The sequence below is a fragment of the Chiloscyllium plagiosum genome, chromosome 20 (genome assembly GCF_004010195.1).
Source record: "Chiloscyllium plagiosum isolate BGI_BamShark_2017 chromosome 20, ASM401019v2, whole genome shotgun sequence".
Lineage (NCBI taxonomy): Eukaryota > Metazoa > Chordata > Chondrichthyes > Orectolobiformes > Hemiscylliidae > Chiloscyllium > Chiloscyllium plagiosum.
In genome coordinates, this window is record NC_057729.1 from 21,456,206 (window position 1) to 21,473,935 (window position 17,730).

The 17,730-nt window shown below is 40.5% G+C and overlaps 1 protein-coding gene across 1 annotated transcript; it reads right to left on the reverse strand.

The window, feature by feature from the left end:
- Nucleotides 1–11,917: 11,917 nt before the first annotated feature.
- Nucleotides 11,918–15,740, reverse strand: LOC122560068 (protein snail homolog Sna-like). The gene is made up of 3 exons (XM_043710273.1): nt 15,537–15,740; nt 14,666–15,202; nt 11,918–12,853 (listed from the first exon to the last, which is right to left on the reverse strand). Exons 1-3 carry the CDS (start codon nt 15,613–15,615, stop codon nt 12,672–12,674), a joined length of 798 nt encoding a protein of 265 aa, XP_043566208.1. The 5' UTR covers nt 15,616–15,740; the 3' UTR covers nt 11,918–12,671.
- Nucleotides 15,741–17,730: the final 1,990 nt, after the last annotated feature.

Genomic DNA, 17,730 nt, shown 5'->3' on the forward strand with positions numbered 1-17,730 from the left:
CGATAATCATTCCAGCTATGAAATACTTCAGTTATGAGAAAAAAAAGAAAGGTTGTGACTATTTTCCTTGAAAAGAAGACTAAGTGAAAATCTTATAGAAGATTTCAAAATCATGAAGGATCTGGACAAAGTGGGGCTAGAGAAATTGTTCCAACTCATAAATAGATTGAGAACTAATCAGAACAGTTTTAAAATGTTTTGTCAATGAAGCAAATGTGAGGTGAGGATTATTTTTTCACACAGCAAACAAATAGGGTTTGGAATAGATTGCCTTGACATGCAGTGGAGGCAGGTTCAGTTGTGGCATTCATGGTAAAAGGTGACTACTTAAATAGAAACTATGTGCAGGATTATTGGGGAAAGACAACAGATTGGCACGAAGCTAAAAAAAAAATCAGAGCTAGTGCAAACATAATGGGCTAACTGGCCTGCCTCTGCATCATAACAATTCTATGATACTGTGAATATAGTCTGGATGCATTGACTGAAATACTGGTGGAGGCTGATATAATAATAATTTTTGAAATGATTGAATATTCAAAGTGAAAAAATTTGCAAGCTGACTGAAATGGAGCTAATAAATGAGGACTAATTGGATAATGCATGTGCTTTCAAGCTGTTAAAAAGACACAATGGGCCAAATGGCCTTCTTTGACACTGCGTTATTCAATGATTCTATCATAATATCTGTCCTTTAAGAGTAATTTATCTCTGTATAATTTGAATTTAGTGTCCTATTCCATGATGTAATGTATTAAATCCAATATGAGATAATTTGTTTCAATTTACATGATTTAATTTACAAGATTTAACCACCATTCCCTCCGTGACTCTCTTGTCAAGTCCATGCCCCCACCACCAACCCACCCTCCCCTCCCGGCACCTTCCCCTGCCACTGCAAGAATTGCAAAACCTGTGACCACATCTCACCCATTACCTCCATCAAAGGCACCAAAGAAGCCACATCTGTCAGAGTTTATTTGCACTTCCACACACGTCATTTACTGTATCCGTTGCTCCCAGTGTGGTCTCCTCTACACTGGGGAGACAGGACCCTCCAACCACACAGGATTAATATGGATTTCACCAGTGTCCTCGTTTCCCCTCCCCCCACACTATCCCGGATCCAACCTTCCAACTCAGCACCGCCCTCTTGACCTGTCCTACCTGTCCATCTTCCTCCCCACCTATCCGCTCCAATCTCCTCTCCGACCTATCATCTTCTGCCCACCTTCATCGACCTATTGCATTCTCAGCTACCTCCCCCCCAGCCCCATCCTCCTCCCATTTATCTCTCAGCCCCCCCAGTCCATAAGCCTCATTCCTGAGGAAGAGCTTATGCTTGAAACGTCGATTCTCCTGTTCCTCAGATTCTGCCTGACTTGCTATGCTTTTCCAGCACCACACTCTCAACTCTGATCTCCAGCATCTGCAGTCCTCACTTTCTTTCAGTGTTTTCATTGTTGACCCTCTCAGAAAAATCAATGCTTTGGCAATTGGATAACATCTCACATAACCTATTATTTGCAAAATTATATGCTGAATTGGGCTTATCAGAATAGTACTATTATAGGACCAATGCAGGAGATCATAGGCAATGGGATGTGGTTTCACAACTTGATTGAATCTCCAATTTCAGTTAACTGTTGTCAGCACATCATTTAGCATCTTTGTAGGAACGTAGGAAGAATAGAGGGGAGACAATGAATGTACCTCTTAGTATTGGTAATGCCATCTCAGTTCCTCAATGACCTACTTCTTTACTACATGCCAAACTAAATGTCATCCAATATGTGCCAAATATTACTAGTGAGAATATGAATTTCCATCTGGATTAATTTAGTTTAGTTGTAATTGTTTCCCAATCCAATTTTCCCAGCTTTGCTTGAAAGTGTTGATAGTTTCTCAAATGTTTATTACAACGAACTGGTACTCCTGTGACTCTTCACAATGATCTGAATTATGCTTCAATCTTAATGTTTCCAGTCCAGTGGCACTTCTTCACTGGACCCAAAACATTAACTCTGCTTTCCCTCCACAGATACTGCCAGACCTGCTGAGTTTCCCCAGCAATTTCTGTTTTTGTTTCAGATTTCCAGCATCCACAGTTCTTTGGGCTCCTTGCATGCTTCATTCTTACTCCCCCTAGCACCAAGTGTGCACTTTCAATATGAATCACAAGATAACAATCAGAAGTGAGAACAATAGTTATTTACTTCTCACTTTAGCCTAAAGATATTTGACCTAAATGTTGCCCTGACTGGGGTAAGCTGACTCAAAGCTGGAATCTGGAATCATCTGATATCTATGTTGCAATACAGTATTGGATGAAGCCTTTATATATTAAACTGGTGGAGGAGATTTAAATGTGATGTTTTGCATTAAGGCAAATCTTGCTTAAAATAGAGAAAACTGTGATGATCATTCATGTAATATCCACTACATTATATATCAACAGACAGCATTTTGAAGTCAGCATCTGCTAGTCCAAATAATTAAGATCAATGCCATAGCCAGATAATAGGACAGAAAACAATTGAGTTGCTTAAGGGAACAAGCAGCCTCAGCAGATGAAATGCCCACAATTCAATGCGCGAGAGAGTTGATCTTATCAAATTGCAGAGAAAAACAGCACGCACATTTAATTTGAAATACTATATTACAGGTCTGTGTTGTGCTGGTGAAATAAAAATCCAGATAGCCATGAACATTACTTTGCAGTTTTTATTTTTTTGACGATTGTAGTTCTAAGAATAAGGGACAAAATGAGGGCAAGTTGGGCAAAGGAATGTAAAAAAGGCAATTATACAGCAGGGGAATGAAGAAGTGAAAATAATCTACAGTCTAAGGCTGTGACTGTGAAGGAAATTAATGAATGGCCTGGATGTGCATATGACTGTGTGCATTTTTGGTGAAAATTAGCGCTGTTGTCAGTTCCAAACCGTAGTGCTTTTTTTAAACTTCAATCTGTGGCTTCAAGCATGAAACCATACTGTGGGCAGGAATTCCTGTAATTACTGTGTGAGAGCAGAAATTCTGCCCACAGCAGAGTGACACCCACTAGAGCAACAGCAAAATCAGTATCACAAAAATGTTGGAAATGATACTGAGGGAGTAGGGAAGAAGGGAAGCATTAATTGAAAGGATAGTGGGAAAAGTGTAAGTATTAACGAGCAGGTAAGAGAAAGGAATGACAGCACTAATTGGGGAAGAATTGCGAAAGAAGACAGTCTCTTTGAACTGAATTATAGGGGAAGAAATGTTTATCATCTTGCAGGAGGAAATTGTCTTCACGTTGTGAAAATTAGTAATAATTTATTGCATTTGGTAACAGGGCACCCATTGCATATCACCTGTATCCTGTAGTTCCATTGTAAGGAATATAAAGTGTTAAATGTAGAAAGAAAATGGACATTCTATATTCCCTGAATAGTGAAATAATTAAAGACAAAGTTAAAGAGACCTATTGAGCTTAGTAAATTCCATGCAAAACATGGCCAACTAAAGCAGAGTAACAATTATCAAAGAAAGTAGGATGTTGAACTATAGCATTATAATGATTGAATATTAGTCAGAGGAGGTAATGATAAAATTCTGAAATCCCTAGTCAAACTTTGAATACTGCATCCATTTCTGGTCACCAAGAAACATTGGAAGAAATATAGAGAACATAGATATTCACTGTCATGGATCTCAGCAATAAGAGAAATCTAGTGAGATATTAAGTTAATAACTTGTTAATTGATTTTCAGTTAATTATATTAATGTGTACTTGGAACATAATTTTCAAATGTTTAGACAATAATCTTGGTTTTCATTTGTAGCAAATGATGCAAGCCATCATATTAGGTTACAGTTAGTATGATACCTATTTGCATTATTAATCAAAAACAGAAATAGCGATATAACTATCATAATTCTGAAAAATCATCCAACAGTAAACTCTGCTTATATATTCCTTTATCCAAGTTTTATTATTCCCCTGCACACCAGACACAGAGGCAAAATAATATTTCCTCATAGAGAAGGGAGGTGAACTGGCTCAAGCCTCTCCCATTCAGTGTCATGCTGGCTTCAATATGTAATAAGATACATACTCATACTGGGATAGCCTGCTGTCTGATTTCACTGAACCCAAACTTCTCTGAGCTGCTGAGAAAGTAGGGCTGTCTTGCAGACATTACCTCTTTCAAATGAAAAGTTATAACATTGATTGTATTCTTGCTGTCCCAGATGAGTATTGAACATCTCTGCACTTTTTCAGGAACAAAAGAGGAGTTCTTCCAATATTTTAGCTGATATTAATCTTTGAAGATAAATTACTATCTGAACTCACACACCTCCCCAATCACCCTCGGCCTCATCTACCCTCAATCGCTCCCAACCATAGCCCCCATAATCCTTAGTATCACATACCCTCCAATCACCCTCAGCCTTACTGGCGATTGTGGCTGTAAGCATTGCTTCTTATTTGAGGTGTTGGAGGTGATTTCCTTGAATTCCAAGAGCAGAAAATACTGTTTTATAAGCTACTGCATTGTTTTGGAAATTTGGGAAAAAATATTTTGCAGTGGCACCTTTAAAAGGAGGAAGACAGGCAAAAAATAGCAACCACATGGTCAGTGAGGGAGAGAGAGAAAAAAACCTACGCTGCTAACTGACACAGCAGTGAATGTACACAGTTACTGCCTTTGCTGTTTGAGTTCATGTATCTCTGGACATCAGAGTGCATCTAGGAACAATTAACAACCAGCGAACTTCATAGCTGACCTTAAAAGGACCATTGTGGGTGAGCTCACTGCACAGAAACAGATAAGTGCATTGTTTTTTAATGTGTAACCTTGCTGTAAGTCTACAATAGTAAGTAGAGTGGGTTCTTTCTTGATTATATGTTTTATTGAGATCTGACTGTTGATTAAATTTTAAAAATATGAACCATAAGTACGAAGTTAGCCTGGAGCACTGTTTTTCAGAGTAAGAAGATGGGATCTGTAGATTGTGAGAGAGCAAAGATGGCCTTTAGTAGAGTGATATGCTCTTCCTGTTGGATGTGGGACATTAGGAAGAGTTTCCATGCTACTGATGATTATGTCTGCAGGATGTGTCATTGGTTGTTCATCTTATCAGATTGTGTGTATCACTTGCAGTGACAGTTCGAGGCAATATGGCATTTACAAGAGCTAGGGGGCATGATGGATGGCACTTATAGGAAGAGAGAAAAGCCACAGATAAGGTCACATAGATGGGTTAACTCCAGGAAAGGTAGGAAGGGTAGGCAGGTAGTGCAGAAGGCTCCTGTGGCTATCCCCATTTCAAACAAGTTTGCTGGTTTGGAAAATATAGGGAGTGATGGACTCTCAAGGGAATGTAGCACGAACAATCATGTTTCTGGTTTTGAGACTGGCTCAAATGTAATGAGGGGTATGTTGGGTTCCAAGTGATCGATTGTGATAGGGGACTGTCTAGTCAGAGGCACAGACAGATGTATCTGCAGCCAGCAGCGAGAAATCAGAATGGTGTGTTGCCTTCCTGGTGCAAGGATCAAGGATATCTCAGAAAGGGTGCAGAATGTTCTCAAAGGGGAGAGGGATTAGCAGGAGGACATTGTATACATTGGAACTAATGACATAGGAAGGGAAAAGGATGGGTTTCTGAAGGGAAAAAATAGTAAGTTAGATAGGAATTTATAAAGGAAGTCCTAGAGGGTAGTAATACCTGGATTACTCCCGGTGCTACGAACTAGTGAGGGGAGGAATAGAAGGATAGAGCAAATGAATATGTGGCTGAGGAGCTGGTGAGGGGAGTAGGGTTCACATTTTTGGATCATTGGAATCTCCCCTGGGATAGAAGTGACCTGTACAAGAAAGATACTTTGCACCTAAATTGGAAGGGGACCAATATACTAGCAGGGAGATTTGCTAGAGATGCTCAGGAGGATTTAAACTTGTGGGTGGGGGGTGGCAGGGAGACCAAGGGAACTAGTGAAGAAAGAGATCAGTCTGAGACTGGTACAGTTGGGAATGGGAGCAAGTCAAACAGTCAGAGCAGGCAAGAACAAACCAGAGAACAAGGTCGGACTGATAAATTAAACTGTATTTACTTCAATGAAGGAGGCCTAACAAGGAAGACAAATGAACTCAGGGCATGGTTAGGGACATGGGACTGGCATATCATAGCAATTACAGGATCGTGGCTCAGGGTGATGAATTGTCAGTTTAATGGTCTGGGATACAAATGCTACAAGAAGGATAGATAGGGGGGCAAGAGAGGAGGGGTGAGTGGCATTTTTGATAAAGGATAGCATTACAGCTGTGCTGAGGGAGGATATTCCCAGAAGTACATCCAGGGAAATTATTTGGGTGGGAGTGAGAAATAAGAAAGGAATGATCACTTTATTGGGATTGCATTGTAGACCCCCTAATAGTCAGCGGGAAATTGAGAAACAAATTTATAAGGAGGTCTGAGTTATCAGTAAGAATAATAGGGTGGTATGGTAGGGGATTTTAACTTCCAGACATAGACTGGGACTGCCATTGTGTTAAGGGTTTAGATGGAGAGGAATTTGTTAAGTGTGTACAAGAAAATTTTCTGATTCAGTATGTGATGTACCTACTAGAGAAGATGCAAAACTTGACCTACTCTTGGGAAGTAAGGCAGAGCAGGTGACTGAGGTGTCAGAAGGGGAGCACTTTGGCACCAGTAACCACAATTCTATCAGTTTTAAAGTAGTGATGGAAAAGGATCTTGTAAACCTTATAGAGGTTTACAAAATGATGAGGGGCATGGATAGGATAAATAGACAAAGTCTTTTCCCTGGGATTGAGGAGTCCAGAACTAGAGGACATAGGTTTAGGGTGAGAGGGGAAAGATATAAAAGAGACCCAAGGGGCAACTTTTTCACGGGGAGGGTGGCATGTGTATGGAATGAGCTGCCAGAGGATGTGGTGGAGGCTGGTACAATTGCAACATTTAAGAGGCATTTGGATGGGTATATGAATAGGAAGGGTTTGGAGGGATATGGCCAGGTGCTGGCAGGTGGGACGAGATTGGGTTGAGATATCTGGTCGGCATGGACGGGTTGGACCGAAGGGTTTGTTTCCAAGCTGAACATCTCTATGACTCTATAACTTACAAAAGCTGATTAGGGGCAGATGTTTGCAGGTAAAGGAATAGCTGGAAAATGGGAATCCTTCAGAAATGAGATAACAAGAGTTCAGAGACAGTGTATTCCTGTTAAGGTGAAAGGAAATGCTGGTAGGTCTAGGGAATGCTGAATGATGAGAGAAATTGAGGGATTGGTTAAGAAAAAGAAGGATGCATTTGTCAGGTATAGACAGGATAGATCGAGTGAATCCTTCGAAGACTATAAAGATAATAGGAGTATACTTAAGAGGGAAATCAGGAGGACAAAAAGGGGCATAAGATAGCTTTGGCAAATAGGGTTAAGGAGAATCCAAAGGGATTCTATAAATACATTAAGGATAAATGGGTGACTAGGGAGAGAATGTTGCCCCACAACGATCCTCAAGGCAGCCTATGTGTGGAGATGGGCGAGATACTAAACGAGAATTTTCATCAGTGTTTACAGTGAAGGACATGGAAGATATAGAATGTAGGGAAATAGATAGGGGTGACCTTGTAGAGGTTTATTAAATCATGAGGGGCATGGATATGATAAATAGACAAGGTCTTTTTTCCTGGGGTGGGGTGTCCAGAACTGGAGGGCATGGGTTTCAGGTGAGAAGGGAAAGATATACAAGAGACCTAAGGGGCAACTTTTTCATGCAGAGGGTGGTGTGTATATGGAATGGGCTGTCAGATGAAGTGGTGGAGTACAATTGTAACATTTAAAAGGTATCTGGATGAGTATATGAGTAGGAAGGGTTTGGAGAGATATGGGCCAAGTGCTGGCAGGTGGGATGAGATTGGGTTGGGATGTCTGGTCAGCATGGACGAGTGGACTGATAGGTCTGTTTCTGTGCTATACACCTGTATGACTATGACATTTTGAAAAATATCCATATTACAGAGGAGGAGGTGCTGGATGTCTTGATACACATAAAAGTGAATAAATCTCCAGGACCTTTTCAGGTGTACCCCAGAACTCTGTGTGAAGCTAGGGAGGTGATTGCTGGGCCCTTTGCTGGTAAAGGTGGTAAGGAAAATCCAGGGAGCTGTAGACCATTGAGCCTGACATTGGTGGTGGGCAAGTTGTTGGAGGAAATCCTGAGGGACAGGATGTTCATGTATTTGGAAAAGCAAGGACTGATTAGGGATAGTCAGCATGGCTTTGTGCATTGAAAGTCATGTCTCACAAATTTGATTTGTTTTTTGAAGAAGTAACAAAGAAGATTGATGAGGGCAGAGTGGTAGATGTGATCTATATGGACTTCAGTAAGGCATTCAACAAGGTTCCTCATGGGAGACTGGTTAGCAAGGTTACATCTCATGGAATACAGGGTGAACTGGCCATTTGGAGGTTGCTTTTTACTCTGGAGGCCTGTGGTGTGCCACAAGGATCGGAGCTGGATCTTCTGCTTTTCATCATTTATATAAATGTTTTGGATGTAAACATAAGAGGTAAAGTTAATACATTTGCAGACGACACCAAAATTGGAGGTGTAGTGGCCAGCGAAGAAGGTTACCTCAAAGGACAAGGGGATCTTGATCAGATGGGCCAATGGGGTTCGGTGAATGGCAGATGGAGTTTAATTTACATAAATGTGAAGTGCTGCATTTTGGAAAAGCAAATCAGAGCAGGACTTATACACTTAATGCTAAGGTCCTGGCAAGTGTTGCTGAACAAAGAGACCTTGAAATGCAGGTTCATAGTTCCTTGAAAGTAGAGTTGCAGGTAGATAGGATAGTGAAGAAGGCATTTGGTATGCGTACCTTTATTGGTCAGAGCATTGAGTATAGGAACTGGAAGGAGTTGCAGCTGTACAGGTCATTGGTTCAGCCACTTTTGGAATATTGCATGCAGTTCTGGTCTCCTTCCTATTGGAAGGATATTGTGACGCTTGAAAGGGTGTGGAAAACATATACATGGAGATTGCCAGGGTTGGAGGATTTCAGCTATCGGGAGAGGCTGCATAGACTGGGGCTGCTGTCCCTAGAGCGTTGAAGTGGCCTTATAAAGGCTTATAAAATCATAAGGGGCATGGATAGAATAAATAGACAAGGTCTTTTCCCTGGGGTGGGAGAGTCCAGAACAAGAGGGCATAGATTTAGGAGGTGAAGGGAAAGCTATAAAAGGGACCTAAGAGGCAACTTTTTCACACAGGGTGGTACGTGTATGGAATGAGCTGCCAGAAGTGATGGAGGCTGGTACAATTACAACATTTAAAAGGCATCTGGATAGGTATATGAGTAGGAAGGGTTTAAAGGGATATGGGTCAAGTGCTGGCAGATGGGGCTAGATTCGGTTAGGATATCTGGTCAGCAAAGACAGGTTGGACCGAAGGGTCTATTTCTGTGCTGTACATCTGTATGATTCTATGTACAGGTTAGGTGGATTGGCTATAAAAAAATTGCTCCGTATCCAGAGATGTGTAGGTTAAGTGGGTTAGACATGGTAAATATGGGGTTATGGGGATAGAGTGGGAGGCTATATCTGGGTGTGATGCGCTTCGGAGGGCTGGTGCAGTATCAATGGGCCAAAGAGCTTCTTCCCACACTGTGGGGATTCTTTGATTCTATGATGAATCTCATGTATGTCGATGGCAAATTGGCTGTGTACCTCCCTATATTATATCCATGATTACACAATTAGCCGTGAATTACTTTAGGATGTCTTAAGCTCATGAAAGAAATGTATATAAAAGTAAAGCTTTCCTTTCTTTCTTTGCAGGGTTTTGATGCTTATTGCATTGTTGTGATAGATAGTTTTCAGATTTTTACCAGGACATTACGGCAGCAGTGTTTCTTTCATATGGTTTAGTTTTAAATACAACTTCTCTTTTACATTTAACTTTTCCAATCTAATTCATGTATCTGTAGCTTTTAAGTAGGATAAAAACATTCATTATTTAGGATGAGGTTTTTCTTCACATTGCTATACATCACCAACATTCTAGTAATACATACAAACATATTCTGAGCTAATATAGTACCAGAATTTACAGCTGTAAAGATAGCAGTGCCATCACTGATGGTCACCATTGCTTCTTCAAAGGGACATTAGTTTCTGGCACCTGCACATGTGCAGTTAAGCCCAGAAGTTGTCAGCAATATCCTGCGCACCCATAGGGTGCAGTTTGATGTGTTTGTGGACACAATCACACAGGATCAGTGAACTGCAACTTTTTTGCACATTATTCTTGCTCTAGGAAAGAAACTAAAGTAGTAAGTTTTGTTTAGTCAGCCATAACTTGAGTTTTGAATAGCAAACACAGAGAATGCTGCAGAAACAAAACAGCTAGGGCAGCATCAGTGGAGAGAATTTTAATTAATGTTTTGAGCCTGGTATGACTCTTGTCTCTTTTATTAAGTTGCTAATGGTGTATTAAGTCATAATCACTGGTGACTACCACTTGAGTGTAAATAAACTAATTTTATAAGTGTAGGGTGTCATTCCATCAAGACATTCAAAATTGCATGGTTTTAAAAGAAAAAAATATCTTTTTTAATCAAAAAGTCTTTCTTTATATTTCAAATTCTTCCCTGATCGCGTGTACCAACCTTTAAGCTGCATTCTGCACATTGAGTAGAAAGTGAATTTTGTGTCGTTCTCTTTGCTATTTATGATAATTCTTCAGTGTGTTTGGTTGACAAGTGCCTTCTCCATTGCTAAATGCCACAGATCCTCTAATTATGGTGCCAATTTCAAAGTGAAATTTACATCTTAAAATTGCTAAATCAAAGTCAGCATGGGCTCCATCCTTGACAAAAGAATTGAGTTTTAAAGAGTCTTAAAGTGAGAGAATAAATGGAAAGAAGGGGGTTTAATAATGGAGTTCGAAAGAATTCAAAAGGATGATGAACCACAAGAGTGCAGGGTTAGAGGAAATGAGAGTTTGTGGGGCAGAAAATACAGAGATGGGGAGGTGGAGGAACTGGAAAGGCATGGATAGATGGAAGAACTTTAAATTTGACACATTGAGCCCCCAGGAGCTGGGATAGGTCAGTGAGCACAGCAGGCAGGAAGAGTATATAAATCTGATATTCTGAGTCATAATATGACCATACATACTTACTTGAATTCTTAACTCTCCTCCAGGCAAAACAATCAAGATCGATTATCATCAGATTCCTAAGAATCTACTGATGGCTTCCAGCTTCATGGTTGTTTGCACAGTAAATTAGTTTCACTAATTATGTATTCAGTTCAGGTTCACAGCCACATAAAATTTAGCAATGCATTGGTTGCTAAGTGTTGTAAATGTGTGTTTTTATTCAACTGGAGGCTTGATGGTGATATAACAAGTACAAAACTTACTGTTGCTATTCCAAATTCAGAATGCAAATTTTCAATTCTTCACTAGATATAGATTAACGAGAACTGGCTCAAGTCTAGTGTATAGAGTCAAAACTAACTTGTTTTACCTGAGAAATTGGAAAATAAATGGAAGATATGCATATTATTTGAACATGGTTTAATTTCTATTTATGAAAGTTTCATTTAGCAAATGTGCTTTTATATCTACTGTTAGTCTGTGTAAAGGAAAAACTGAAACTTCTATTGAACTTTAGAAATTACAGCTCAACATACAGGTGACACCTTACCCTTCTGTACCATTTAATGGAATTGTCAAACATATTGTATGGTTCAACTATATTGTGTACTTTGATGTATTTTGGAACATTAGGTTGAGGTTATTTTAGTAATCAATAAAGTAGCAAATAGATAATTGCTGTGTTCACTGATGTTTCTTATGTAACCACCATGAAATACTTCACATTTTGTTAAAGGTAAAAATTTTATTACATATTTTTTACATAATGTACCTGTTAAAAGTCTCAGCAATACAAAACTGTCACGTAGAAAATTACAGTATACAAAGTAATACCAGTGTACCCTTGTAATGTAAACAAATATATATTGTGACAATTCTGTACAAACACTGTATAGAAAAAAGATGCATTCACCAGGCACCTGTCAATAGCCATAAAAATCTTTTGGCACACACCTGTCAATAGTCAGGCATTTATCTAAGCCCTGCATTGTAACATGTGACAACTGCTTGCCATTAGTTATACATCCACTGAAAAGCAGTTGTTAAGGTTGATATTAACAGGTGCTTCAGCTTGCCTGTAAACAGGAATCTTATTTCAGATTGCAAGTGATGTCTGCTAAACCCATTGCACAAATCTTTAGGCAGGGTTTCATTGTTCCACTGAGAACATTTTATGCCAGCAACCCTCAGAAAAAGACATTATATTGCATAGTTACACAGTAAGAGATAAACTCTTTTTCTGGTGGGTTATACCGAATAAAATACTGAATGTTTTTGATATTCCCTAAAGAATCGCTAAGAGAGCCAGCTTTTTCTGTTCTTACCTCCCCATCCCCTCAAAAAAGATGGGAGCCTTGATATACAAAAACAAAATGTTAATATTTATGTTCAAATAATAAATAAAATTCAGCATAGCCAGCATAAGAGATTCACTCTATAATCAAATGAAATGGGCTGAAATGCACACAGCAGTTCTCATTTAAAAAAAAAATAGTTTCAACGAGTTGCGCAGCATCCTGTTTCTTCATGTTTATGAAGAAGAGACATTCTGGAGAAAGTCTTGGAGCAGTTTTTGCACTGGTATTTTTTGACATCTGAGTGAGTCTGCAGGTGGGCTCTGAGGTTGGACCGATCTGCAAATGCTCTGTTGCAATGAGGGCAGGAGAAGGGTTTCTCACCTGAAGGAATATGAAAAAAATAACAATAAGGAATGCTGTGAATTCTCTGAGGATAATTTGATTCCTTGGGTATTTTTATTAATAGGAAATGCATTTAACTTGCTTATCTTAGTTCAATTTTACCCAGAAATAAAATACACAGTGTATAGAAATGAAAGAATATTTTAAGCACTGAGAAGGGTTGAAATTTGATACAAACTATATTAAATAATTGGATCTTTGAAATGTTGGTTTTTTTTCCCCACAATGAGTCTAATGCAGCCAAAATAAAGCAAGAACTGAAGAGTTCTTAAGCAAACAAAAACAAAAATTGCTCAAGAAACTCAGCAGGTCTGTTGCATCTGTGGAGACAGAAACAGAGTTAATGTTTTGAATCCAATGACTGTTCTTCAGAAATGCAGAGGTCATATTGGACTCAAAACATTATTTCTGTTTTCTCTCCAGATGTTGCCAGACCTGTTGAATTTCTGCAGCAATTTTTGGTTTGTTTAATGCAGCCATCTTACTTTAAAATAGAGTTTTAATGAATTATATTAACAATGGATACAAAATCACAAATCAGAGATTTAATAAAAGTATAGTTTTATCAGTTTATCCTAAATTGTGTAATACATTAAATGGTTTAAACATCCTAAATTGAATAGTGGTAAAGCTGCAACAAAGCAAGGCTGAATATTGAACTTTTAACAAAATATAAAACAAATAAATCATCTGTCTTTAAAACAATTGAGAAGTTGGAACCTAAAGTTAAGAATGGCATCATCAAACAATCTATGATTACACGTTGATTTATGGCAAAATGAAAAAAGAAGTTTTCTTTAACTAATTCCTTTGAGGGCATTTGCTTTTCCTTAAGGTGGTGTGAAATCAACAACAAAGTGGGAATTAACCCACGCCAGAGGCTGATAAATAGATCTGGAGAGGCTGCATTGTGAAAAGTGATAATTCTTGTATTTAGAACCGATGGCCCCAATAGGTGACAGCTGGAGTCTATAGCTGTGCCTGCAGTGTACTGTAACAGGTGCACTGTACAAACTGCACTGCTACATCAATGCACCTGCCCCATGTCTGTCAACCATTCATATACACGGTCCTCCACAGGACAACACCACCACTCAAAAAGAATTAAATGCGATAGTGGTGAAACGAAGAATCACAACAGGGTCTTTTTGTTTGCCACTAAGAACATCCTCTTTTAGCTGTTGGAGACAATGTAAGGGACAAAAACGCAGCCTGGAAAGCCACGAACAATGTTTTGCCTGAAAGGTGGTTTTATTGCACCATGTGCGCCTTTTGTACTGATCCAAAGAAAAGTAAGTTATACACCAGTGCGTGAAATACATGACGCATATTTTTAAAAATGGAATAAATTGTGAGGAGCGGGTTACTTTCAGATATTAGTAAAGGTGAACTGTAAATGCTGGCACAACTATATGTATCAAAAAATGCTAACTGGTCCATGAGGGTACCGCTAATTGACTACTTATCAGAAGCAGGTACAGAGACGTATCTGATCATCTGAGCATCCTTCTCACTAAGACACACAAAATATCCCGGAAATGGCTCTTCAGGGATGAAGGTTCCGCGGATTTGCACAGGTCAGCACTGACATAATTGTACCATATGTTACAAAACACCCAGAATGTTATGCGAGTCACCTTCCAATGTATCGTATCGGCAGGGATTAAAGCGTTTAAAATAATCGCGTGGTCCTCATTTCCTCAATTAAAAAAAACTAGAACAACGTTTAAACCTCCCAATCCAAGAACGGATTGATGAGAGAAGTGGATTGGAAAGGAATGCAGTACTCACCAGTGTGCGTGCGGATGTGCCCTTGTAGCAGCCACGGTCTGGAGAAGGCTTTGCCACAGATTTTGCAAACGCAAGGCAGTGTGTGGCTCCTGATGTGCATCTTCAGGGCTCCCAGACTCACGTATTCCTTCTCACAGTACTTACAGTTAAAGCATTTCCTGGTCTGGGGCTCGCAGTGCAGCTGCTTGTGTTTGGAGAGTCCCGCGAAAGTCGAGTAGCATTTGCTGCACTGACTGCACTGAAATTTCTCCGCTTCCGTGGCCGAAGAGTCTGGGCTGGGCGGCTCCGATGTCTTGCCGTCCTCTTCCTCGCTCGATAGGGATGCCAGGTCGTGAGGTTTGCGTCGTTTGGAGTTGTCCGCCGTGGGGGGCTCGCTTTTCTGGCTGGCCAGGTTACTCTCGATTTCGGCAGAGCAGAGGCTTGAGATCAACCCGGCGTCCCACACGATGGCGGGATAATAAGCTCCCGGACTGAGGATTTCAGGCTGAGGGATGACTGGGATCGGATACTTCTCATAGAGAAATGGAGAGATAATCACTGCAACCAACAAACAACATGACATCAATGAATGGAGCTCCCAGTATCTGCCCGCACCCTTTAACAAACCACAACAGGGCACTGCTTCCAAAACTCTAACTCAGAGGCACCAACACGTCTGCAGGTTATATCGATGCTGTCTCGCAGTCACCCCAATATGTCCCCCAAGGCAAAGGCTTTACTTTCTTCTTAATCCTAACTTCAATAGGCAGCATTTGATACATTGACATTGCCAGTTTCACTATTCACAGTAAGTTACATCTATTGTTATAGGAAGGAATAAAAATCGCACCCACTGCTAACACAACCCGAACATTGTCATCAATTTGTCTACCTGTCTGGCTGTCGAGTTCACTGTAGTTTGGTTTCTTGGTGGTCGAGAAATGCTTCTTAATAAGAAATGACCGAGGCATCTTGAGATTCCGGTTTGCCTAAATTCTCCAAGTCCTGTTTAAACAGCGAGGGTGCCTGAATTAAAGACAGCCCGTTGGTTTGCTGCAGGGAGCCAGCCCACTTGTGGAAAATGTTCGCGATCTGGTGTACATATTGGCTTCAGGAGCCGGCTGGAGGAGGGGGAAGAACTTGCATTTGTCACATCGCCATCCAATCGGCTCGAAGCACCGGGGGAAGCCGAGAGACAGGGCGGGGCTTTCGCGTCGGGATCTGCTCCCAACAGGTGTTTGTACAAAGCTGCAAAAGCTCAGGCGCTCAGTGCACAGACTTCCCAAGGACTGAAGGACATTAACGGACCGATCGAAGCCCATTGTCTGGGTGGAATAAACGCTTAGCGCAACAACAGCAATTCACAGCCGTTCAGGAATATAAAGAGCTGTAAACTGCTGCATTAAATGGAGCATTTTAATAGCATGAGGTTGATGCAGTAATGCATTAAAATTCAGTTTCAGAAGTTAAAAATCACACAATACCAGGTTATCGTCCAACAGGTTTAATTGTAAGGTTTCAGAAGCTCAACTAAGTGGATGTTTATACCAGAATCCAAATGTTGTATTGAGTGAATTGATTTTAATTGTAAATATGATATACTCATATCCCAGAGGCATGGAAATGGTCCCTGCTTTGACCTGTTCACTCCTGCACCAATTAGCTTGGTTGTATTCTCCGTCTGAACTGATGATTGTCACTAGTTTTGAATTGCTGTAACTGGAGACGTGTGGTGTCTCGCGTCAATCTGGTCATTACTGCAGCCCATACCGCACAGATAGCGAGGGATAACCTCACCGACACTCTCACTCCGTTTGCAGCAGTTGAAAAAAGATCATTTATTTGGATGAGACAGGTACAAAAACCGAAATCAGACGTGCATCACTGTGCACTGTTGAGCTGTGTGCTGTCTAAACAGTTGTTGTTGGAATATTAGAAATCTATAGCTCAGAAAATTCTAAGATCTTAGTATTTTTCTAAATACATTTCAATGACTTGTCTAATATTGGATTTGCTTGCAAACAGAACTTTATTCTTCACCAGACATTAAATATGAAGGGAGCAGCAGCTGGGAAAGCTGCGCCTCCTCTTTGTTGATCTGTTTGTTGAATGGAGTCCCGCCAGTTTGCTAAAAGCATACCAACAGATCGAATGCTGGTGCTTTTGAATGCGAGACTCACTCGGATCCTCCTTGTAAAACTTAAAAGGTGACTATTTGAGCTGACAATAATGCACAGCAATAGAAGCTAAAATGGACGTGGCCTAATGTTGTACCAGCCTCATAGTTATGTATACCTAATGCTGGGGATGCCAAAGCAAGTCGCGTCTTGCTTGTTTAAAGAGCAGTAACTGATTCAGCTTCGGAGTGCTTGGCACGTACAGCATTCCATGCAGGCAAACAAAACACTGACTTGTGACTCAGATTTCCTCCCAGGCACCCCCGCCCCAGCCAGGCTAGGAGCCACGTGTCAGGACAGGATGCACCTGCCTGGCGCTCGCCTCTCTCTGCTGTTGTCATCCAGGTGTGAGGACAGATAAGGTAGACATTTCTGGACAGGTGCAGGCAGACACAGGTATTCTGCACATGGGGACTCCTCCTTGTACTGGATACAACTGCAGAGAAAGTCCATACCTCCGGGGCAGCTTGTCAAGTGATTCCATGTTAACCCTTTGAACCAGCATCGCAAAATATCCGCCTGAACAAAGGCACCTCCAGACAATCCCAACATTATTCAAGGTGTTTTTTAAAAAATGTAGATCATACCACTGCTTAATGTAATAAAATTAGACCCAGAATTGTTCTCAGGGCAGGTGGCTGCAGACTTTCCTAACTTTATGTTGCTGGATGCCGGCCATGATGAAAGTGGGATAGCGTTTCAAAAAGAAGCTTCTGAAGATAGCACCATGCTGGGGCGGGGAATTGCCATATAATTATTAACTCTTCCGTCAAATCTGACCGTGTCGAACTCAAGCGGAGTTAATAAAGACAATTTAACAAAGTTGTCTCGTATGCATCAGTAATATGTAATGCAATGCTCAAACAGCAATGTACAGAGACGTCCGTTGATTTTCAGAAACGAACAAGT

Coding starts and splice junctions, on each gene's coding strand:
- LOC122560068 (XM_043710273.1), bottom strand. CDS start 15,615: ATGCCTCGGTCATTTCTTATTAAGAAGCATTTCTCGACCACCAAGAAA. Junction 15,203..15,536: donor TGAACTCGACAGCCAGACAG/GTAGACAAATTG, acceptor TGTTGGTTGCAG/TGATTATCTCTCCATTTCTC. Junction 12,854..14,665: donor GCACATCCGCACGCACACTG/GTGAGTACTGCA, acceptor ATATTCCTTCAG/GTGAGAAACCCTTCTCCTGC.